The 23966-nt window shown below is 47.2% G+C and overlaps 1 protein-coding gene across 1 annotated transcript in view; it reads right to left on the bottom strand.

Annotated features, from left to right (window-relative positions):
- SMPDL3B (sphingomyelin phosphodiesterase acid like 3B) overlaps positions 1 to 21595 on the bottom strand; it is a 152297-nt gene extending 130702 nt beyond the window's left edge. The window contains exon 1 of the mRNA XM_078682506.1: positions 21119 to 21595. Coding sequence (XP_078538632.1) covers positions 21119 to 21182 — 64 coding nt within the window. The 5' untranslated portion in view covers positions 21183 to 21595. The remainder of the gene's footprint in view (positions 1 to 21118) is intronic.
- Between the last annotated feature and the right edge of the window lie 2371 nt (positions 21596 to 23966).

Raw genomic sequence — 23966 nt, 5'->3', positions numbered from 1 at the left:
TGGGCAATGCGCTGACAAGGAACCACACTTTGGGACAGGCAGCAGTGATGCGTCAATCTTGGGCTGCGATGCATTGATAAAACAGACGCCGGGAGACGATGCATGGATTTTATTCCTATATCACCAGATTCTATTTTCAAGGGCCCAGAAACTGGATTTGGCACCACTTGGCAAGTCAGGACTCTCAGCAGAAGAGCCCAGGCACTGGCAGGTGAAGTCTTTGATGACCATGAGACTTCTTAATAGGAGGCAAGCTCGACTCAAGCCCTTGGAAAACCTTGGAAAGCAGGGTACAAAATGCAAAGTCCAGTCCTTTCACTCCCAGGACAGATGCAGCAGGCCAACACAGCAAAGCAAACAGCAAAGTGGCAGTCCCTCCTGACAGCTTCTCCAGCTCTTCTTCCTGGCAGAATGTCCTCAGTCCAGAAGTGTTTTGAAGTTATGGTGTCACAGCTCCAGTACTTGTACCAGTTTCTGCCTTTGAAGTAGGCAAACTTCAAAGGAACGTTTTTGTAGTGCACAAGACACTGACTTTCCGTACCCTGGCTCCAGACACACTGCCGTGGGAGTGGAGACAGCTTGAGTGAGGACAGGCACAGCCCTATTCAGGTGTCAATGACAACTCCTCCCACCACTCTAGTTCAGGAAGGGCAATCAGCCTGGAGATGGGCCATCAGGCTACGCAAGGCACACCTGAGCTCCCTTTGTGTGGCTGTCTAGAGTGATGCATAAGAGCCCATCTGTCAACCAACCGAGACATGGATTCCACAGTCAGGCAGAGGCACAGAATGGTTGAGCAAAAAGAAATTCACTTTCTAAAAGTGCCGTTTTCAAACACGCAATTTAAAAACTAAGTTTTAAAAAGATGCATTTTAAATTGTGAGTTCAGAGACCCTAAACCCCATAGCTCAATCTGCACTTGAGAACTTGAGAAGGTCCCACACGCAGTTGTCAATATCTGTACGAAAACCTTATTCTCCAGTAACATCAGCTACACTAAGCTGATGGTTAAAGGGGATGATGTCCCTAGTGAGGGTGGGTATTGATCATTTTGGGACTCATTCTGCCAGGTGTTCTGTGGCTTCAAAAACTTTCTGGTATGGACCCGGTTTGGAGTATATTCTCACGTCTACTGATTGGTCTAGAATGAATAGATTTAAGACCTTCTACTGCTAACCAATGCAACATGGAGCAAAGACAGTGGTAGATATGCTTTGAATTAACATATGGGAGCCTCCCGTCTTGTTATAAAATTGCAGAGTTGGTGACAGATACTCCAATTTTATTGAAGACAAAAGAGGTGAATATTATCCTGCCTCTGTTGATGAAACCCTCACTAATCTCAGAATGGTAATGACTTCTTTGATTTTTCCCAGTTCAAGTCTCAACCACCCGAGCAACATTACAAGTCATAAAAATGATTGCTACCCAATAATTGCTAATTGACAGAGGAGTCTCACATTCACCAAGTGTAAACTTGTAACAGGTGTTCACATGGAACTCCTTTTGAAAAACAATAAGATAAAACAGGGAAATCCTGTGCTAAATTAATCAAAATTGGGGAGCCCTTAGTCTAGACAAAAAAAGCATTTTGTCATGAGTAAATCTTAACATGAAAGAGTCAACCAGCATGTTAGTCAATTCATCCAAATGTAATTTATTTTCGAAAAGACAATTGGAAATATATACAACAGATAAGTTACACACGGTCAAGTGAGTGATGAGGAAGAGTTTTTCTGCAGAACCCCAAGTCAGAAGATCCATAACTGAACAAAGTAAAGGGAGTGACAATGTGTAAATAAAACGGCATATTGGTATAAGTCAAGACACCCAATAGAATTCCTTACAAATTAGAACACCAGGGTGTGTTTGTGATATCTTCGTTTGTCTTTAGATGGTGTTTCTCACTCACTAGTCTCAGCATGGTAATGACTTATTTGATTGTACCTAGTTCTGGTCTCAACTACCCAAACAACATCATGCATGATAAAAATGATTGCAAAATGTCAAAGGAGTCTCATGTTGACCAAGGACATTGCATTTTGGATGAGGATCACAGGAAGAAAGAGATCCTGTAGTTACTACTTGGATGCTTGTTATTCTCATTTTCCTGCTTTTTGACCGGACTCCGTAGCCATCAAGAAAAGAGGAAATTAATGCTAGACTGCACCTATTTATATTCTTTGCTGACCTTGTGTTTACCTTAGACTGCACATGTGTGGTCACATACAGGGCCACTGGAATTATGTGGCAGGGGAGGACCAAATTATGCGCAGGGTTGAGTAAATTGTGCTCCAAGAAAAAGCCAATTATGCTGCACATTTTGTGATAGTATTACTTCATTATTTTATCATTTTGAAAACTTGTTATCACAGTTTGGGCATTAGTTGCATCTCATTTGTACCAGTCTAACACCCAAACATAGCAATAAGCTACAGAAAGATGACCAGTCAACCTTTGCAAAGGGCCTTCCACTGTGCAGCAACACGTCACTGCAGTTTTAGTAATGTTTGAACCGCTTGAGCTAGAAACATTTTTTTGTTAAAATCTGCAGGTTATATGGCAGATGATGGATTATGTGGCACATGGGGCAAATCTATAATTATGCGAAAATCGCTGCTGCTGCACATTCATATAATTCCAGTGACTCTGGTAATCTATGAGATATTTTGTGTGTCTACAGGTGACTTAGAGCCATACCATACTGTTTTATGCAATGACTGGTCACACCATACCACATTACACAAGGACAGGCCATACCATACTATACAATACAATAACAAGCCTTGCCATACCATACTGTGACCTACTATACAATAACATGCCATACCATACTGTACTATACAAAGACAGGCCATATCATACATTGACAGTCCATACCATACCACACTATACAAGGGCAGGACCTACCATTTAGAAGGGCATCCCAGACTAGACCATAATTTACATTGATGGGCCATACCATACAACGATAGGACATACATTACCATTCTATTCAATGACGGACCGTACCATACAATGACAGGTCCGACCATACTAATCTATACTATACAATGACAGGCCATACCATACAATAAATGACAGGCCATACCATACCATATGATGATGGCAAGCCCCATCATGCTATACGTTACTATACAATGACAGGCCTTTCCATACCATACCATACAATGACAAACCATACAAAACATGCCACACTATACCATACCATACAATGACAGGCCATACCATACTAGACCATACAAAAGTTATCATACAATCATATATTAAAGTAAAAAGAACCGAGTGGAAATAAATGCTGTGGAAACAGACGTCTTCAAGGAAATCATGTGCTTCGTCTACACGGGGAAAGCATTGAACCTGGACAAGATGGCAGATGACTTATTAGCAGCTTCTGACAAAGTAAGTGTGACGGGGAAGCAAAAACCTTGTGTTGGCAGTGAATCCACACTGGGGCAACTTGTGGATGTGAGGAAGTGTTGTATGGTGTTTGATTTTGGGAAAAGCTCTAGAGGTAGAAATGCTGCTCTACAATCTTAGCTTTTAACAGATATGGAATGTGGGGTATCTGTTCTTTTGATTTAGATCATTCATATGGGGCCTTCGTTTCCCTACGCATCATAGGAGGGGGTTCGATATGCATTCTTAAAAAGCAGGCATGTGCCCTTCCTTGCTTGGTGTATCTGGTAGGCTTTGCAGGTCTAACCTTCTGTTGTTGCACACCTTTGTTTCCAATGCTGATTTCCAAGATAGTGAGCAGATACGATCTGACACTGGTAAATAAAAATTACCGTTAGTGTTTAGAGTGGTTGCATAATTTATCCCATGTTTTTGTGTTTAAATTTGTGGTTTTTCCTGCCTGTGACTGCTTCCATTTAACCTGTTGAATTGTGGGTTTTGCAGTCCAAACTCTGTAGCTTTTCCCTCATTCCCCAGGACTATCAGTTTTTTCAGTCCAAATGTTTCCTTTGCTCTGAGCTAAGACCAGTATGTTAAGCAGTGCACCCCCAGCGACCATTTTGTGTTAACAAGTCAGTGAAACCAGCGCACCCTTCCCCCTGAGATAGCTGTAATCTGCTGTAAGCTGTTTAAACTGTGTTTAATAGGGACTGTACACTTCGTTTTTTGGCCAGGAGAGGGAGTAAAGTTTTATACAAATAGTGTTGTTAGAGGACAAGTTTGCTAGGGCCTTACCAAAGTGTGGATTGAGCCTGTCTGTCTCCTAAGTGATTTCTGAATAGAGGAGCAGGTGCCAACTCCCTGGCCAGCAAACCTAGTCTGCGGTAGCTGGGACCTTATATAGTCTGATATTGTTTGGTACATATGCACACTGATTGGTGGTTGTATCTGATGTTTCTATTGGATTAGGGTTAGTGTCCTTATTGGTTGGGTATTTGGGGGTTCTGATTGGTTTCTGGGTCTGTGATTCAATCAATGTAGGGTTAAACTAGGGCTAGAGTTAGGATTTCTATTGGAAGTAGGGACTATTGCTTCCTGTGTTATTGGATGTTGGGACTAGGGTGGGACTAGGGCTAGGGTTAGGCCTTTAATTGGGAGAAGCGATTAGGGCTTCTGGTGTGATTGGTTGCTGGACTGGGTGTGGGAGTAAGAGTAGGGTTAGGCTTTCTATTGAAAGTAGGGACTAGGGCTTCCTGTGCCATTGGTCGCTTGGACTAGGGTTGAGACTACTGTTAGGGCTAGGGCCTCTATTGGGCGTAGAGATCAGGGTTTTTTTAATTGATTGGGTGCTTGGACTATGGCTAAGATGAGCTGTGAGGTCCTGGTCTCCAATTGGTTTTAGATTTTAGGGCTAGTGTTGTGATTGGATAGTGTTAGGGCTAGGGTTCCCATTGGCTGACGGCGTCACCTAACTACTAGGGCTATAAACGGCCAAGGCTTAGGGTGTCTCAGCCCGGGCGTCGAAGCTAAGGGTGAAGAGGACAAGGGTGAGTGCCTGTTTGAGCCTGTTCGAAACTGGTCGGGACCAGGGCCAGGAATGCTGCCCATTTTCTCATTCATTAATACCCACCCTATGCATTTGTCCCTCAGTATATAAGCATTTTCACTATAGATATGTGCCTATCGTTGTGTATTGCTTTGTATAAACATGTACAATAAATAAGTTGTTATAAAAACAACAAAAAAAGAAAATACTCATCTTTGGTCTACATGTACTTGCTTCCATTGTGCATCTATGTACCTCTATGTGTTTGGATCTGTGTGTCTTACTTTTCTCCTGAAAAGTATATCCAATGCACTACCCTATTTCTCATCTTGTACCTCTATCAATACCTTTAATATGTATATACTTACCTCATTAATGCATATATATACTTTCAATGTACTTATGGGTCTATATATTTATCACTTTCTTCTAATTTAGCATTTCCAATGCACCACCCTATTTCTCAGCCTATACTTCTCTCAATATACCTTCTAGCCCAACTTTCTGACTCATCTCAAACTTCTTTCTACCACTCTTTCCAATTCACTACCCTATCTCTCACCCTATACATCTATTATTATATATCCTCTACACCCACTCTCTCATTTATCCCAATCCCCATACCACTACTATGTTCCCCAAAATAACCCTTTCTTGACTCTCTCCTAGTCTACACCTCCTTGCATCATCGGACACCTCTTTTAGTATACAGATCCCCAAAACAAACCATTCTAAACTCTTCCCTCTGACTCTTCCCCCACAAAAACCCTTTTTACTCAACCAAAAGCCTCCTCCTACTGTTATGACCTAAAAAAAAACCTTAACTCTTCTATTCCTCCACTATCCTTTACAATAAAAAAAACAGACTAACATGTTCACTTCTCTAATTCCATATTCCACTATACTAATTCACCACTAATCCTTTATGGGTTCCAGAGTAGCGTGCTACTCGCCAAAAAAGCGTTTCAACACCTCATCAGGGTTACAAGCGCTATATAAATGCAAACCTTTTTTCCTTTTTAACCCCTCACCAACCCTTCTCAATCCAAATAACTGACTAACATATCCACCACTCAAATTACTTCATATTTCACTATACTAATTTTCAACACTAATCCTTTATGGGTTCCGGAGTAGCCTGCTACTCGTCAGAAAAGCACTTTAACACCCCATCAGGGGTAACAGGTGCTATATGAATGCAAACTTTTCTTTCCCTTCTATCGCTCCGCTATCCTTCTCACTCCAAATAACTGACTAATACCCACCACTCAAATTACTTTCATATTTCACCATACTAATTCACCACTAATCATTTATGGGTTTCCGGAGAAGCGTGCTACTTGCCAAAAAAAGCGCTTCAACACCCCATCAGGGGCTAGAATCGCTGTATAACTACAAACCTTCTTTGATCTTCTATCCTTCCGAATCCAAATAAATGACTAACAACACATCCACCACTTAAAATGTACTTGCATGTTTCACTATACTAGTTCAACCTTTATCCTCTGTGGGTCCCGGAGTAGTGTGTTACGCGCCGAAAAGCGCTTCGACGCCTCGTCAAGAGTAGTAAGCGCTATACAAATGCAATTACAATACAATACAATATATATATATTTATATATTCATTCTAATATAACAATCCATTTGTATAAAAGTTGATCAGCATAGCTAAAAAAACATTGACAGTCAATATATCTGGCACAGGCAAAACCTATTGGCTTTACCAAAGCATTGTTCTTTTTCTATGCTTTCTGCCTGGTTCTGCAGGATAATTGCAAAAGTAACTTTCTTTGAACATGTGTGACACTATGAACAAACAGCAAGAAGAGAGACTGAAGAATAAAGCCTCCTTTGTCTTCAATAAAATCAGGACTCTCCTTAACCAACTAGCTACGAGAATATGCAACGATCTAATTCAGGTGCCCCCCCCCCCCCCCCGCAGTTTCACTTAAGTATAAACCATTTTATAACGCGCTCCGTTACTGGAGAGTATCCTGGCGCGGGGAAAATAAAAGCAGATAACAGAACATGGGAGAGAATCTTAGTTTACATTATTAAACAGATGCGTTTTCAGATGTTTTTTAAAAGCAGCAACTGTAGGTGTGGAGCGCAGATGAAAAGGAAGAGCGTTCCAGGCGCGAGCCACCACCACCGAGATCGACTGACCGCCAAGTCTGGCGCGTTTGAAGCGGGGGAGGGTCAGTTTGAACAGAGTGGAGGATCTCAGGGACCGCGCAGGGGCATAACAAATAAATCTTTTTCTCAGATACTGGGGGCCAAGACTGTGGGTAGCACGAAACGCCAGAACCAGAGATTTAAACAGGATGCGCTGTGCAACAGGGAGCCAGTGGAGTGAGCGCATCTCCGCACGAACGCTCTTCCATCTAGGGATGTTAAATAATAGACGGACAGCCGCGTTCTGGATGATTTGTAGGCGTTTTACCAGATAAGCAGGGATACCACTGAACAATGCATTTGCATAGTCTAGCCTAGCCAGTATGAGCGCTCGGGCAACAGACTCTCTGGCCTCTTTTGGGAGCAGGGGAAAAAATTTGCGAAGCATTTTTAAAGTAGAAAAGCAGGTACCAGTCAGTTTTTTAATGTGATGTTCAAATTTTAAGTCCTCTGCAAACCAGATGCCCAAATTTTTTGCAGGTCTCCCCATCTCCTTCGGGCTGGGAATGTCAGGAGGCCATAAGGAGCTCTTAAACGAGGGAGGAAAGGAACCATAAAAAAGCACTTCGGATTTGTCCTCGTTGCACTTCAACTGTGCTTTGGCCAACCAGCGAAATACAGAGGACAAACACGAATGGACCGTCGATGTATCAAGGCTATCATCTGGCCAGGTGAACAGCAGTTGGGTATCATCTGCATACCCTATAATCTTAGCCCCGAACTGTTCCGCTAGATAGACCAGGGGGGTGATGTAAACATTGAACAGTAGGGGGCTAAGAGTTGATCCCTGCGGGACACCTGTGAGCAGCGGTTTAGGCTCAGAGGCATGGGGAGGCAGCCAGACCTGCTGAGTCCTGTCAGAAAGAAAGGAGGACAGCCAGTCTAACACAGTCCCCCCAATGCCTATGTCAGCCAGCCGGCCAAGTAGGAGCTCATGCGGGACGGTATCGAAAGCGGCAGAGAGGTCCAATAAAATTAGGACCGCTCTGCCACCTCCGTCTAAACAGTCCCGGATGGCCTCACTCATCTCCAGCAGGGCCGTCTCGGTGCTGTAGGTCGCCCTAAAGCCCGATTGGGCAGGATGGAGGGCATTGGAAGTTTCGACAAAGCTCTCTAATTGTCGAAATACCACCTTTTCACAAATTTTCGTCAGAGCCGGCAAAAGGGAAATGGGTCGATAATTCCCAGGGGCTGCCCAGTCCAGTCCGGGTTTCTTCAGGAGCGGCAGAAGCTTAGCCTGCTTCCAGACAGGAGGAACCACGCCCGTAGCCAGAGAGAGGTTCACTATCTGCGTAATTTCAGTGCAGACTATATCTGCTACCTCCGAAAGCACCCGGGCCGGGCATGGATCGGCTGGAGAGCCAGATTTCAGGGACTGGAGAAGAGGAAGAGTAACATCCTCCAAAGTATGCTCAAAGTTCATGAGCTGCTGTTCAGGACTAGGGCATAGGGAAGGACACAAATCAGCTATTAGGCCATCGGTGGGAAGAGCTGCTAGTAGGTCTTGTTGGATCCTTGCTATTTTGGTAACAAAAAAGGAGGACAGCTCCTCGCACCATTGCCTCGAGGATGGGTGGGAGACTGCCTCAGCGACTGGTGCCACAAAGCTTTTAACAATGGCAAAGATCTCTCTGCTGTTATTGTCCGCCAAGGCAATACGCCCAGCATAGTAGTTCCCTTTAGCAGACTTGATAGCTGAATAGTAATTTTTTTGGGCAAGCCGTAGCGTGGATTTAGCCTCAAGGCTGTAATCACGTCTCCACTCCCGTTCAAGCCTTTTACACCCCAATTTTAGTTCCCTCAATTCCGGAGAGAACCAAGGTTGGGAGGGAAAGCGTCTGGATCTGGTCAGCGTGGTCTGTTTAGTGGAGGCGGTAGCCGCCTGCTGTACCCACTCATTAAATACGCACACTGCATCGGCCAGGGGCAGCTTGGAATTGGGGCGAGTTTTAACCAGGGCCTGTCTAAACGCTGGCAGATTGATCTTTTGGGGTTGACATGTAAATGACGGTGGACAGTGCTCCGTAATCTCCCATTTAAATCTGATCAGATCATGGTCAGACCAGGTCATTTTTTCATTAGCTACGGCCTGGATGGGAAAATTGGAGCATACCAGATCAAGCAGATGGCCACCCGTATGCGTCGGGGCAGTCACCCATTGCTTGAGCTGAGCAAGCTCCAAAATTTCACCAAGCCTGTGGGCTTCAGGGGAGTCAGGAACATCCATGTGAATATTTAGGTCCCCAACCAAAAGAAACCTAGGAAAACCTAGGGCCCTCGGGACCAAATATTCTTCTAGGGAGTCCAAAAAGTGGGTAGCCTGACCCGGGGGTCTGTAAATCAGAGAACCTCCCAAAGTAAAATGAGGAGATGTTTTAATAGAGAAGTGGAGTACTTCACCCCCTACATCCACCATCGGAGGCTCAGAAGCAAAGTTCCACTCCTCCTTAAAAACAATCGCTAATCCGCCCCCTCTGCCCAAGGGTCGGTCCACTCTAACGATCTTAAATCCCCTGGGGACAGCGAGTTCTACGCTAGGTGCGGAGGTGCTGGTCATCCATGTCTCCGTGAGGAACAGCACCTCCAGCTGGCCGTCCACCAGTAGATCGAAGATCTCAGCGGCATGCCTAACCGCAGATCTAGCGTTGATCAGTCCCGCCCGGATGTAAGCCGCCGAGGCGATGCCAACCGAGCGGGGGGGGGGGAGTGGTTGGGGCAGAAAATCACAGGTGGGGCATTTGAGCATATCACAGTTCAAATCCGCCCGTGTGCAAAGCATATTATTGTCTGGGGGAGCAAGTCTCAAAAGGTCATAGCGCGAGTACCTGCGTATCTCTGATATGGCCATCCCCAGAGATCGCTGAGCATAGAGGCCGGCCCTGGGCCCGTCCGAGGCACGGACGGGCACAGACGGGCCCTCCTTTGGCGCTCCTTCGGCGCGCAGACGGCGCGCCCGCTGCGCGCGGCCGCTGCGCGTCCTAGGAGGCATCCCCATTTAATACACAAGCCCCTCCCCGAGCTGGAGCGCTAACTCCGTTCCAGTAGGGGTCCGGGACTCCCAAGATGGCGCCCGACCTGTCCCTCCACACAATCGGCACTGGCAAGCCGCGGTGGACCGGGGAGCAGGGGGACCAGCAAGCAACAGTTAGGTGAGTTTTAAAAAGCACACAAGTTATGGCAACACTACACAATTAGCAATTCAATTGATTAAGTGAAAACGAACTCGTTTTTTAAAAAGGGATTAAAAATAGTTAAAAGCGCCTGCTGCGCTAGTGCTGTGCAGACAAGGAGGGCAGAAGAGAATCACTCGCAGTCTGCTCGCCTCAATTTTCCAAGCGCTATCGCAAGGCGCTGCCACCACCTTGCTCAAACACCCAGAACTGCCAGAACTGATCCTGTTTAATACACAAGCCCCTCCCCGAGCTGGAGCGCTAACTCCGTTCCAGTAGGGGTCCGGGACTCCCAAGATGGCGCCCGACCTGTCCCTCCACACAATCGGCACTGGCAAGCCGCGGTGGACCGGGGAGCAGGGGGACCAGCAAGCAACAGTTAGGTGAGTTTTAAAAAGCACACAAGTTATGGCAACACTACACAATTAGCAATTCAATTGATTAAGTGAAAACGAACTCGTTTTTTAAAAAGGGATTAAAAATAGTTAAAAGCGCCTGCTGCGCTAGTGCTGTGCAGACAAGGAGGGCAGAAGAGAATCACTCGCAGTCTGCTCGCCTCAACTTTCCAAGCGCTATCGCAAGGCGCTGCCACCACCCCGCTCAAACACCCAGAACTGCCAGAACTGATCCTGTCCAACACACAAGCCCCTCCCCGAGCCGGAGCGCCAACTCCGCTCCAGTAGGGGTCCGGGACTCCCAAGATGGCGCCCGACCTGTCCCTCCACACAATCGGCACTGGCAAGCCGCGGTGGACCGGGGAGCAGGGGGACCAGCAAGCAACAGCTAGGTGAGTTTTAAAAAGCACACAAGTTATGGCAACACTACACAATTAGCAATTCAATTGATTAAGTGAAAACGAACTCGTTTTTAGGGCTCGGACTGACTCCTCCCAGTGAAACTGGGAGGAGTTTCGAGAACTAATGTTAAAGGAGAAAAAAAGAAGAAGTATCTCCTAGGGCCTTGGTGAGAGGAATTCCACACATTCCTTAGCGTTTTCTGTCATCTGGTCAGTGATTCGTCTTCCTTGTGTTTTCGTTTTAATAGGCTTGAAGTGATAGGGTAAATGTAGTTTTGTTCCGCCATTTTGGGCATATTTCGTTCGTGCTCGCGCAGGAAGTACATAAATTATAATTAGGAGCTGTCAGGGTGCCTCCGTTAGTGAACGGGCGCGTTCACAATTCTGCAGCGCTCAGCGCGCAGCTTCCTTGTTGTATTAGCAGCTGCTTAATGTATGTCCGTTTTTCGAGATTATATTTTATCGGTTTTTTGAAGATTACATTTTATCATACTGTGTTGTTTTAAAATCTTGCAATTCAGCCACAGAAAGCAGAGAACCCCACGCGCCTTTAAACCTGTAAGCAGACACTCGTCCTCCGTCACTAACCCTCCCAGACCTGAACTCCGTGCTAGTCCCTCCTGCACGGCCCCACCGACGCACCCAGTGTGCCTGAGCCCAGCAGCAAGCAGCCCCCAGCCGTCTATGAGTGGCTCCTTCCAAGCCTAATTTGTCAGATCCCGTTCTGCACAGCTGGGTGGGCAGCCCTCCAACAAATGGCAGCTGATAGCGACAAGCAGCAGGGAGGAGACACAACCCCCTCGGCAAAGCTGCCAGAGGCAAGTAGGCGTGGTATTTAGATGCCCTCTGCCACCCGGCACGGGCACAAATGGAGCTTTTTAAACACTGCTGAAAAGGTGAACGGGGCAAGAAGCCGGACGAACTCCGGATCAAGAATTCCACTGTATCAGCTGCAGCAATTCTACCATACCAGTCACAGTAGTACAATTATATATTGCGCACACTGATTCCACCCAGCTTTGTTCTGCAGAGACCTTGCCCTGATGCCCCAGAAAAATTCTTTAAACAGATTGTTTTCAATTGCGTTTTCCTTTGATTTAATTTTCTGAGTGGTGTGTGAGTGTCGATTACAGACAATTTGCAGAGAAATATGTTTGCTTTACCGTAACATCCATAAAAAAAGGTTATTTTAGATCTAAAACAGGACCACATGTGAGAAATGGGGGGGTCACAGAGATTACTTACAGTGATATTATTTCAAGATAATAATTTATTCTGCGTGCGTTGTTCGGGTGCAGGGGGAGGCTCTACGGACAGGAAAACATATTTAGACACAACTAAACAAAATCATGTATTCAGCCACAGAAACCCAAGGGCCCCACACGCCTTCCAAATTGTGAGCAGACACTCGTCCTCCGTCAATAACCTTCCCAGACCTGAACTCTGTGCTAGTCCCTCCTGCACGGCCGCATCCCAGTCCTTTACTTTACTTCAATATTGTTGTTATCTCCTGTATTGGGTATTTACTGGGTATCAGTGCTTCAAATGAAAAAAAAAATGTTGGTGCTTCACAGAGGTGTGTTTCTTATAATTTATTGCAAAAGCTTTAACAAATTACCTCTAGCCTGGTGTCTGGGTTACACAGTAGAGAACCCACTGGATGAAGTGAACCCTACCCTTCCTGCCTGAGCCTCCTAACACTTACTCCGTACCTGTGAAATACCTCAGCGCTTAAACAATAAATGTACGAGCATTCTGTGCATTTAATCCCACCTGTGCCTTTTTCCTTGGCATCTTAAACCCCAGTGTTGGCCCCATGTTCAGTTTCAATCCTGGGCTCTCCATTGGCTCATTGTGTGATCGCTGTGAGGTTATGCTATCCTCCTCAAACTCTGTACCAGTTGGATTCAAGGTGAGGCGTCTGTAAAAAGTGGCCCCTGTACACTATACGTATGCCAGTGCCACAGAGCCTCTCCGAGGCCCCTTTTTGCCTCATAGGGATGCCATCCAAGGCGTTTGGGCACTTTTGTTGCTTTCCATTCCTTCTTTCCCTTTGTCGACAACCCATGTGTCCTCCGTACAAACCGGAATACAGACCACTCTATAAGCATTAGGTGCTGTTGAGTGCAGAGTGCTGTGTGCTGTTGAGTGAAGAGTGCTGTATGCTGTTGAGTGCAGAGTGCTGTGTGCTGTTGAGTGCAGAGTGCTGTGTGCTGTTGGGTGCAGAGTGCTGTGAGCTGTTCAGTGCAGAGTGCTGTTGAGGGCAGAGTGCTGTTGAGTGCAGAGTGCTGTTGAGTGCAGAGTGCTGTAGAGTACAGAGCGCTCTAGAGTGCAGAGTGCTGTATTGTGCAGAGTGCTGCTGAGGGCAGAGTGCTGTTGAGGGCAGAGTGCTGTTGAGGGAAGAGTGCTGTTGAGGGCAGAGTGCTGTGTGCTGTTGAGTGCAGAGTGCTTTTGAGTGATGTGTGCTGTTGAGTGCAGAGTGCTGTTGAGTGCTGTGTGCTGTACAGTGCAGTGTGCTGTACAGTGCAGAGTGCTGTACAGTGCTGTAGAGGGCAGAGTGCTGTAGAGGGCAGAGTGCTGTAGAGGGCAGAGTGCTGTAGAGGGCAGAGTGCTGTAGAGGGCAGAGTGCTGTTGAGGGCAGAGTGCTGTTGAGGGCAGAGTGCTGTAGAGGGCAGAGTGCTGTGTGCTGTAGAGTGCAGAGTGCTGTGTGCTGTTGAGTGCAGAGTGCTGTGTGCTGTTGAGTGCAGAGTGCTGTGTGCTGTTGAGTGCAGAGTGCTGTTGAGTGCTGTGTGCTGTTGAGTGCAGAGTGTTGAGTGCTGTTGAGTGCAGAGTGCTGTTGAGTGCAGAGTGTTGTGTGCTGTTGAGTGCAGAGTGCTGTTGCGTGCTGTATGCTGTTGAGTGCAGAGTGCTGTTGAGTGCAGAGTGCTGTTGAGTGTATAGTGCTGTTGAGTGCAGAGTGCTGTTGAGTGCAGAGTGCTGTGTGCTGTTGAGTGCTGTGTGCTGGTGAGTGCAGAGTGCTGTGTGCTGTTGAGTGTAGAGTGCTGTTGAGTGCAGACTGCTGTTGAGTGCAGAGTGCTGTTGAGGGCAGAGTGCAGAGTGCTGTTGAGGGCAGAGTGCTGTGTGCAGTTGAGTGCAGATTGTTGTGTGCTGTTGAGTACAGAGTGCTGTTGCGTGCAGAGTGCTGTTGAGGGCAGAGTGCAGAGTGCTGTTGAGGGCAGAGTGCTGTGTGCTGTTGAGGGAAGAGTGCAGAGTGCTGTTGAGGGCAGAGTGCTGTGTGCTGTTGAGTGCAGAGTGCTGTGTGCTGTTGAGTGCAGAGTGCTGTGTGCTGTTGAGTGCAGAGTGCTGTGTGCTTTTGAGAGCAGAGTGCTGTTGAGGGCAGAGTGCTGTTGAGGGCAGAGTGTTGATGGCAGAGTGCAGAGTGACTGTTCCAGAGAGAGCAGGGTATGCTTGTGCGCTTACACGGTGCACTGACACACAGGAGCTAAAACAAAGAACAGCTGAACGCGTGTCTTGGGAGCTTCATTGAGGCAGCCTGCCCTCTGTGAGGGGAGCAGGAAGGAGGGGACGCCTCAACCAATCAAGCGCAACTACTCACAACCTATTGTGCGATTAAACACAGGCCAAAGGGCAGAGCTAGGTATTTTCGCATTACGTACGGTGAGCAGTGTGTGAGTGTGTAGTGTGAGCAGTGTATGAGCGTGCAGGGTGAGTAGTGTGTGAGTATGCAGGGTTAACAGTGTGTGAGCGTGCAGGGTGAACATTGTGTGAGTGCAGAGTGCTGTTGAGGGCAGAGTGCAGAGTGCTGTTGAGGGCAGAGTGCTGTTGAGGGCAGAGTGCTGTTGAGGGCAGAGTGCTGTTGAGGGCAGAGTGCTGTTGAGGGCAGAGTGCTGTTGAGGGCAGAGTGCTGTTGAGTGCAGAGTGCTGCGTGCTGTTGAGTGCAGAGTGCTGTGTGCTGTTGAGGGCAGAGTGCTGTGTGCTGTTGAGTGCATGCTGTTGAGGGCAGAGTGCAGAGTGCTGTTGAGGGCAGAGTGATGTGTGCTGTTGAGGGCAGAGTGCTGTGTTCTGTTGTGTGCAGAGTGCTGTGTGCTGTTGAGTGCAGAGTGCTGTGTGCTGTTGAGGGCAGACTGCTGTGTGCTGTTGAGTGCAGAGTGCTGTGTGCTGTTGAGGGCAGAGTGCTGTGTGCTGTTAAGGGCAGAGTGCTGTTGAGGGCAGAGTGCTGTTGAGGGCAGAGTGCAGAGTGACTGTTCCAGAGAGAGCAGGGTATGCTTGTGCGCTTACACGGTGCACTGACACACAGGAGCTAAAACAAAGAACAGCTGAACACGTGTCTTGGGAGCTTCATTGAGGCAGCCGGCCCTCTGTGAGGGAAGCAGCAAGGAGGGGACGCCTCAACCAATCAAGCGCAACTACTCACAACCTACTGTACGATTAAAGCACAGGCCAAAGGGCAGAGCTAGGTCTTTTCGCATTACGTAGGGTGAGCAGTGTGTGAGTGTGTAGTGTGAGCAGTGTATGAGCGTGCAGGGTGAGCAGTGTGTGAGTATGCAGGGTTAACAGTGTGTGAGCGTGCAGGGTGAACATTGTGTGAGTGCAGAGTGCTGTTGAGGGCAGAGTGCAGAGTGCTGTTGAGGGCAGAGTGCTGTTGAGGGCAGAGTGCTGCGTGCTGTTGAGTGCAGAGTGCTGTGTGCTGTTGAGGGCAGAGTGTTGTGTGCTGTTGAGTGCAGAGTGCTGTGTGCTGTTGAGGGCAGAGTGTTGTGTGCTGTTGAGTGCATGCTGTTGAGGGCAGAGTGCAGAGTGCTGTTGAGGGCAGAGTGATGTGTGCTATTGAGGGCAGAGTGCTGTGTGCTGTTGAGTGCAGAGTGCTGTGTGCTGTTGAGTGCAGAGTGCTGTGTGCTGTTGAGGGCAGAGTGCTGTGTGCTGTTGAGTGCAGAGTGCTGTGTGCTGTTGAGGGCAGAGTGCTGTGTGCTGTTGAGGGCAGAGTGCTGTTGAGGGCAGAGTGCTGTTGAGGGCAGAGTGTTGAGGGCAGAGTGCAGAGTGACTGTTCCAGAGAGAGCAGGGTATGCTTGTGCGCTTACACGGTGCACTGACACACAGGAGCTCAAACAAAGAACAGCTGAGCACGTGTCTTGGGAGCTTCATTGAGGCAGCCGGCCCTTTGTGAGGGGAGCAGCAAGGAGGGGACGCCTCAACCAATCAAGCGCAACTACTCACAACCTACTGTACGATTAAAGCACAGGCCAAAGGGCAGAGCTAGGTCTTTTCGCATTACGTAGGGTGAGCAGTGTGTGAGTGTGTCGTGTGAGCAGTGTATGAGCGTGCAGGGTGAGCAGTGTGTGAGTATGCAGGGTTAACAGTGTGTAAGCGTGCAGGGTGAACATTGTGTGAGTGCAGAGTGCTGTTGAGGGCAGAGTGCAGAGTGCTGTTGAGGGCAGAGTGCTGTGTGCTGTTGAGGGCAGAGTGCCGTGTGCTGTTGAGGGCCGTGTGCTGTGTGCTTTTGAGTGCAGAGTGCTGTGTGCTGTTGAGTGCAGAGTGCTGTGTGCTGTTGAGGGCAGAGTGCTGTGTGCTGTTGAGGGCAGAGGGCAGTTGAGGGCAGAGTGCTGTTGAGGGCAGAGTGTGTGTGAGTGTGTAGTGTGAGCAGTGTATGAGCGTGCAGGGTGAGCTGTGTGTGAGTATACAGGGTTAACAGTGTGTGAGCGTGCAGGGTGAACATTGTGTGAGCGTGCAGGGTGAGCAGTGTGTGAGCGTGTAGGGTGAGCAGTGTATGAGTGTGAGCAGTGTGTGAGTGTGTAGGGTGAGCAGTGTGTGAGTGTGTAGGGTGAGCAGTGTGTGAGTGTGAAGGGTGACAGTGTGTGAGTGTGCAGGGTGAGCAGTGTGAGAGTGTGTAGGGTGAGCAGTGTGTGTGTGTAGGATGAACAGTGTGTGTGTGCAGGGTGAACAGTGTGTGTTTGCAGGGTGAACAGTGTGTATTTGCAGGGTGAACAGTGTGTGTTTGCAGGGTGAACAGTGTGTGTGTGCAGGGTGAACAGTGTGTGAGTGTGCAGGGTGAACAGTGTGTGAGTGTGCAGGGTAAACAGTGTGTGAGTGTGTAGGGTGAACAATTCCAATCCAAACCACATAATTCCACTACACACCACATGCATACACTCCATAACACATGGCTAAAAGACATTGCCATTTACAATGCCATTAGCTCTAACTCAAATAAATCCGAGACCTATTGCATTTCCAATGCTTGTTTAAAAAGGGATTAAAAATAGTTAAAAGCGCCTGCTGCGCTAGTGCTGTGCAGACAAGGAGGGCAGAAGAGAATCACTCGCAGTCTGCTCGCCTCAATTTTCCAAGCGCTATCGCAAGGCGCTGCCACCACCTTGCTCAAACACAGGTAAAGATAGAAAGCTGATGACTGAAACCTAAACCTACAGTAATTAGGTTGGTGGCGTTTGGAAGGAGCAGACGCCGCCATATCATGGAGCCTTGGGTGAAAATAGATTATTTAAAAGAAATACCAGATAAGCAAACCACCTTCATTGTGTTAACAACTTTTAGCTAACAGCACATCTGAATGGTTAACGGCAGTGAAATAGTCCTATCAGATAATGCAGAACAAAGGATAAACAGATTCAATCAGCATATCCATGTGACCATTTCTGACCAAAAAGTGAACATTTTATGCCCTTGTCTCTTCCACACATGCACCAGCACTTCTTCTGAGCACTTTTCCGCACATAATGGAACAGCAATCAAATGTAAGTCATGTATATATACTATTCACCTTCAATTCAATGTGATTTTTTTTTGCATTCAATTGTGTTTCTGTGTGCGATCTTAATTTTGTGTACTCTTCCTGCTCTAAGTATTGACATTTACCCCTACCCTTAGGATCGGAGGATATTGATTACATGAATGGGATCAGGAAATGCTGATAAAATCTGTTTATCCTTTGTTTTGCATTATCCGATAGGACCATTTGGTAGACTGTATCGCGTTGTACCCTGGTCCTTCGGCTGTGTGGGGTACCCGATTGTTCTGTAATGGTTAACGACAGTGGTCAGTAGTAAAACACAGACATATTGTGAGAGACAATGCTTCTGAATGGGAGGAAGCACTTCAACTGAGGGGATTGACTCTGCCCAAACCCTATCTGCCTTATAGAGGCCTGAACTATTGTGCCGTCTGTCTGCATGGTATAACACTGTGTATTTTACTATATCTGACATGTTGCCATGTGTCTTCTACTACTTGCAATCAACCTATAGATATTCCGTGCTCTTTCTTTCATGAAAACCAAAAGTGACCCTCAAAATCCTGCGCTCCTGCTTCCCGATAGGTCTACATAGCTAAAACCTAATGAATATTCATCATACTTCATGGCTCGCCAAAGTCAACATGGTCTATTCGATATGAAACAATAAACAAAACAAAAAAACAGATAAAGATATATATATCTGGAAAAGTCAATTTACTAGAAAATGGGGATATGAAACAATCAGAAATTTTGAAAAACCCACAAAAATAGCCGATAAAAGCGTTTGCTTTTACTGACCCAAGTTGTCTGCAAATATTAAGTGGTTTCGCATCGGCAGGCCTTGTCCCTGCCTCATCCTAAGGGTGCCAAGGCCCCTCTGACAGGACTCATTCATTCACTGATAAAAATAGATCTCTGGCCTTGCATGGCGCTCAAGAAAGAGAAATGGCTGTCGCGCAGTCATATTTGCAGCTAAGAATCCAACATGGAAGCGTTCAGTTTACAAGTCACTGAGGCAATGAATAGAACCTCCAGCCCAAACTTCAAAAGCAGCCTTCTGTCACAGGGGGCCTTGGGGGCATCCAACATACGGGTCACGCGCCACTACTGATTACAGAACTTGGGTGACTGACGGCTCTACATCAGTTCGGAAAACTACAGAATGAGGAGAACTTTGGGGCATATTATCAAGGGGTTTATCTCCGCTTTTTTGGCTTTAAAAGCCAAGAAAGCGGAGATAAAATTATCTCCCTATTACCAAGCTGTCGCTAACACCAGTTAGTGACAGCTAATAGGAGATAGCGACCATCTTGGGCCCCGCTTTGCATGTCAGTGATATTTATCACTAATGACATGCAAAGTGGGCGTGCCAAGATGTTAGCGACTGGAAACAGTCGCTAACATCGCTATCTCCTATTACCAACTTTTGGAGATATTCGCGCTAAGCGCGAATATCTCCAAAAGCTAACACCTGCCCTGAGCAGTTCTTCACCATGTTATCCAATGGGAGGTGGATAACATGGCTAAGAGCATTTGCTCGATAATGCATGAATATCGCTGACTTTTCAGCGATATTCATGCATTGCGGCCGTTTTTTATCGCATTTGCGATAAACCTTGCTAATAGCAAGGTTTATCTGCGATAAAAATCGCCGATGTGCGGCGATAATTTTTGTCTCTAAACAAGTTAGAGACAAAAATTATCGCTAGTTGTTGGTAATATGCCCCTTTGTCCTTGAGCAAGGACAGTTTATAAGCACTGATTACCAGAAAAACTGGGCATAGTAAACAAAGAAATTGAATAAAAGGGTGATGCTTAACAGGTAGGTAGGATAATGGAAAGTAGGCAGCGCTAGAGATGCTTGGTTTCCATGGCAGTACATGTACAGGCTACAGGCAGGTGTAGAGGTGCTTGGGAATAGAGAGGGACGCTGGGGCAGGGGCACGGTGGTATCTGAGTGAGTAGATGTACCTGGGTAAAGGTGGGGTATAGGCATAGTTGGTATAGACAGTAGAGGTACGAGGATATAAGTAGAGGTACTAGGGTTAAATGTAGGGGCAGAGGTGCTAGGCCAAAGGCACAGAGAGGTAGAAAGGAAGGGTCAGGGGACAGAGAGGCACAGGTACTAGGGTATAAGTAGTGGGGCAGGTGGTAGTGCATTGGGAGGGGTACTGGTAAAAGTAAGGGTTGAGCAAAGGTACTACGGTATAAGGCAGCACTGGAGGTAAAAGGGTACAGGCAGGAGCAGAGGCAATAGGGCATAAGCTGTAGCACAGGCGCGGGGTACTGGCATGGGTAAAGGTTTTGGGGCCTCATTTATGAGAAGTGGCACATCGCTGCGTGAAAGCAGCCATGCGTCACTTCTCAGTGCGCCCTCCTTGCGACATGATTGATGCGTCATATTTCCTGTATGACGCATCATGACGCAAGGAGTTACAGATACGTCAGTATTTCTGACGTATCTGTATGGCGCAAAAGTAACGCATTGCTGGAGTGTCACAAAAGTGACGCAACTCCAGCAATGTGTCCTTTCACATGGGTCAAGCCCCATGTGAAAGGGCTGCGTCAGTCTTACGCCTGCTGTGAGGCAGGCGTAAGATATTGACCACTTGTGTCCTAGAAGTGGCGCGGTGAAATCTTATAGATTTCACTGCGTCACTTCTATGACCCTTTCTTGCACCAGAACGCCCCCCTGCATACACTATACCTGGCGCAGGTATAATGTGGTGCAGGTGTTTACAAAGAGACGCATCTACCTAGATGCGTCACTTTGTAATTATGGTTGCAAACTTGCAACAAGGCACATTTTTTTACGCCGCTGGTGGATCACAAAAAGTGACGCATCAGCGGTGTAAAAGTGACTCACGGCCTCATAAATAAGGCCCTTAGGGTTTAGGCAGGAACAGTAGTGGTACGGTACATCTAGAGGAGATGGGTTTAAGCATCAGGAGAGGTAGTAGTGTAATGGGCGGGGTGGTTGCACTAGGGAAGAAGTAGGGGTAAACGTCGTATTAAGGTATAAACTGGGGGAGCAGTCCTGAGGCATAAGCAGGGGCAAAGAGCCCTGAAGCAAAGAAAAAACGTATTTGAGGGGTGAGGGTCTTCGGTTAGGAGGAGACATGTAGAGCGAATGGTGGAGATAAAGATTTGGAAGAATGAGGCACAGCGGTATTTCCATAAAAAGGAAACGTACACAATCCGGGGAAAAAGTAGTATAGAGATTATTTCGACCAGAAGAGATGCCAGAGGACAGCAAGCGCCTAGATTTTCTTTTTTTTTTTTTTTACCTGTGACAGCAGCGGCGGGGGCCCAGCAGTGCAGCAGCAGGAGCAGGAACCCGCTGAGCTCCATGGCGCGCAGCTCTCCCCGCTCTGGGCCGCTCAGCGCCCGGTATCGGGTTAAGAGCGCTCCGGGGCGCGGCCGCCACCAGGCGAAGTCCAGCCCCTGCCAGCGTGAGCCATGCGGCCGGCCCCCCGCCCCGGGCACGGGCACCGCTGGGCGAAACGCGTTGAGGGGTGCCTTATCAATCTTATCCAGATAGGAATCAGAGCCTGCCCTGGGAAGGACGGCCCAGGCAGCAGCATCGATCCAAGGGCACGCCGTGGCCTCGGGGTCACAAGTCAGTGTGAAGCGATATGACGCTGTGTGATCTTGTCGCCGAAACCAGAAACGCCGCAAACAATCCGCTCTTTCTCGCAGAGAATTTCCTAACACTTAATGACACACCGTTGCGCGTTCAAGACATAGGTGCGAGTTTTGAAAGCGGAAATACAGTGATTGCCAGGGACTACATGTGGCAATCACCTGGCAGCAAGATTCACTTGAGAAAAAAAACCGCACACTGGCTTGTGAGGAATTCACTGCATCACTCGGAGAAACAATGAGGTGCAGTTATATAAACTAATTAATTGTCAGTTGAATGTGACCTGTCTATTCTGAATACATCGTAACTGGCAAAGGCTGCAGGTACCGGGACAGGAGGTGGCAGTGAGCCCGCGGAGGAGAGGACAGAGCCAGCCTCGGATTGCAATTGTACTTATATAGCGCCTACATCTTCTGATGGGGCTCCAAGCTCTTTTCGGCGAGTGGCACACAAAAAGGATCAGTGGTGGTTTAGGATTGTGAAATTTGAGCGTTAACTTGTGAGACTGTTATTTGGATTGAAAAGGATAATGGGGGGACAGGAGAAGGAAAGGTCTAGAAAGTGTTTATTATTGGGCGATGATAGCAGGAAGATGAGGCCTGGGATGAGTGAAAGGAGGGATGGAGGAGGGAAGAATCTCCCCAAATGGATCAGGGAGATTATGGTTGTGAAATTAGTTTTGAGATGAGTCAAAGGGGAGATGGGTGAAAGAAGAATTAAGAAGGTTGTTTGGGAGATCATGCTATTAAAATAATGGTTCTGGTGATCCAAGGAGGGAAGAGTCTCAGTGGCGGACAACATGGTTCGCGGGTGGCGGGAGGGGCGTAGGGGGTCACGATACAATAAAATAAAAAATAAAAACACTTACCTTCCCCAGCACACAGGCTCCCCTGACTAATCACAATGCAGCAATGCAGTGTTCTGATTTGTCTGAGCACCGTGGGGGCTGGAGGGGTGGGCATGTTCTTCATTCAGGTTGTAATGCAGCCTGTATGGAGAAGAGGTAAAGTGCGCATGACTGTTTTGAGCAGCCCGAGAGGTCCGACCAAACAGTCATTGCGCACTTAGGAGGGTAGAACCCTCCTTATGTTATTATCATTTTCGTTTTTACTTTCTTTTCCTGCTTGTAGGCAGTGGGGCGAAGCGCCTCCGCCTTAGCGGAGGAGCTGCCACTGAAGAGACTAGAAATGGGTATTTTGGAGATCATAGTAGTACAATGAGGTTTGGGATGAGTCAGAGAGTGGAGGTAGAGGATATATTGAGAGAGGTGTAGGGTGAAATATAGGTTGTGTGTTGGAAAGAGTAAAAGTTTTTTTTAAAGTAGGAGTAAAGTAACTCTGCCTGTAGGATTGGATCGGTGCAAGCTCTTTTCATTTCCTTGTATGCACTCTAGGTGCATGTTTTATGAGTTGCCTGACTCCTGCTCTTAGCACTGCAATATTGAAAGGGTTTTCACCCTATTTTACTTAGTTTAAGAATTTTAGCATTTCACACTTATTTTTTACCTTTTAGTTGCCAGAAGCTATCCCTCACAGGGGAGCCTGCGAGTGAACTGCAGGGGTTCCTGGACACCAGGGTGGTTTTTAATTTCCCCACCTGTTACTCGACTCACACTGCAAAGCGCTCCTACCTGGTTAAGTCCCCTCACATGGAGGGATATTAAAATAGGCAGGAAGCACATCCGCATAGGGCACACGCCACTGGTGCGCACCTAAGGCAAGCCTGTTGGTGCGGGCCACTATGCCGGTTTTGCCCCCACCTGGTCCATCAAATTACTTGCACAACGGAAACTCTAAACGCACTTAATGTGAATGGTAAGGACTCAGGGTGTGGGTTCATTGATCCTCTGGTTCTGGTTACCAACTCGAGTGGGACATGCCTCATATGTAATGCACTCCTTAGCAACCGTAAGACTAATGAAAGTGTCTTGCACAAGCTTAGTACTAAAAACAAGGTAAAAACAGCGAACATGAGGAGGGGTCCTACTCACAAAATAAGGGCAGCTCTAGATCCTTAGTTAAATATGTGCTTGATTTTGCGGACTATTGAAGAAACCCAGCCTGAATTCGACAGATCCCGGTAATTATCGACCAATTTACAGGTTTCCCCTAACCCGCAAAACTGACAGAAAGAAAAATGAATAGACAACTGGCGCAATTCATCCAGAATTATCAGCTACTAGATGATTCTCAATTTGACTTTAGATCAGGTCAAAGCACCAAGATTGCTTTAATCAAATCGAAAGAAGAAATCAGGATGACCATTGATAAGGGAGAAAAGACTCTTCTTGACCTATTGGCTGCATTTGATACAGTCGATCATAATTTGTTGGTTGACCGCCTCCAGGCGATAGAGATAAAAGGTTCAGCACTTTCCCTACTAAAATCCTTGCTATCAGACAGAACTCAGACAGTGGCCCTAGATCCTTATGTCTCCGACAACTTTTCTCTTCCATATGGGTTTCTGTGGGGCTCGTCCATCAGCCCAAACCT

Source organism: Lissotriton helveticus, chromosome 3_1 (assembly GCF_964261635.1).
Source record: "Lissotriton helveticus chromosome 3_1, aLisHel1.1, whole genome shotgun sequence".
Taxonomy (NCBI): Eukaryota; Metazoa; Chordata; class Amphibia; order Caudata; family Salamandridae; genus Lissotriton; species Lissotriton helveticus.
Note: the sequence above shows the minus strand (reverse complement) of the source record. Positions and strands in the feature narration are given on the sequence as shown.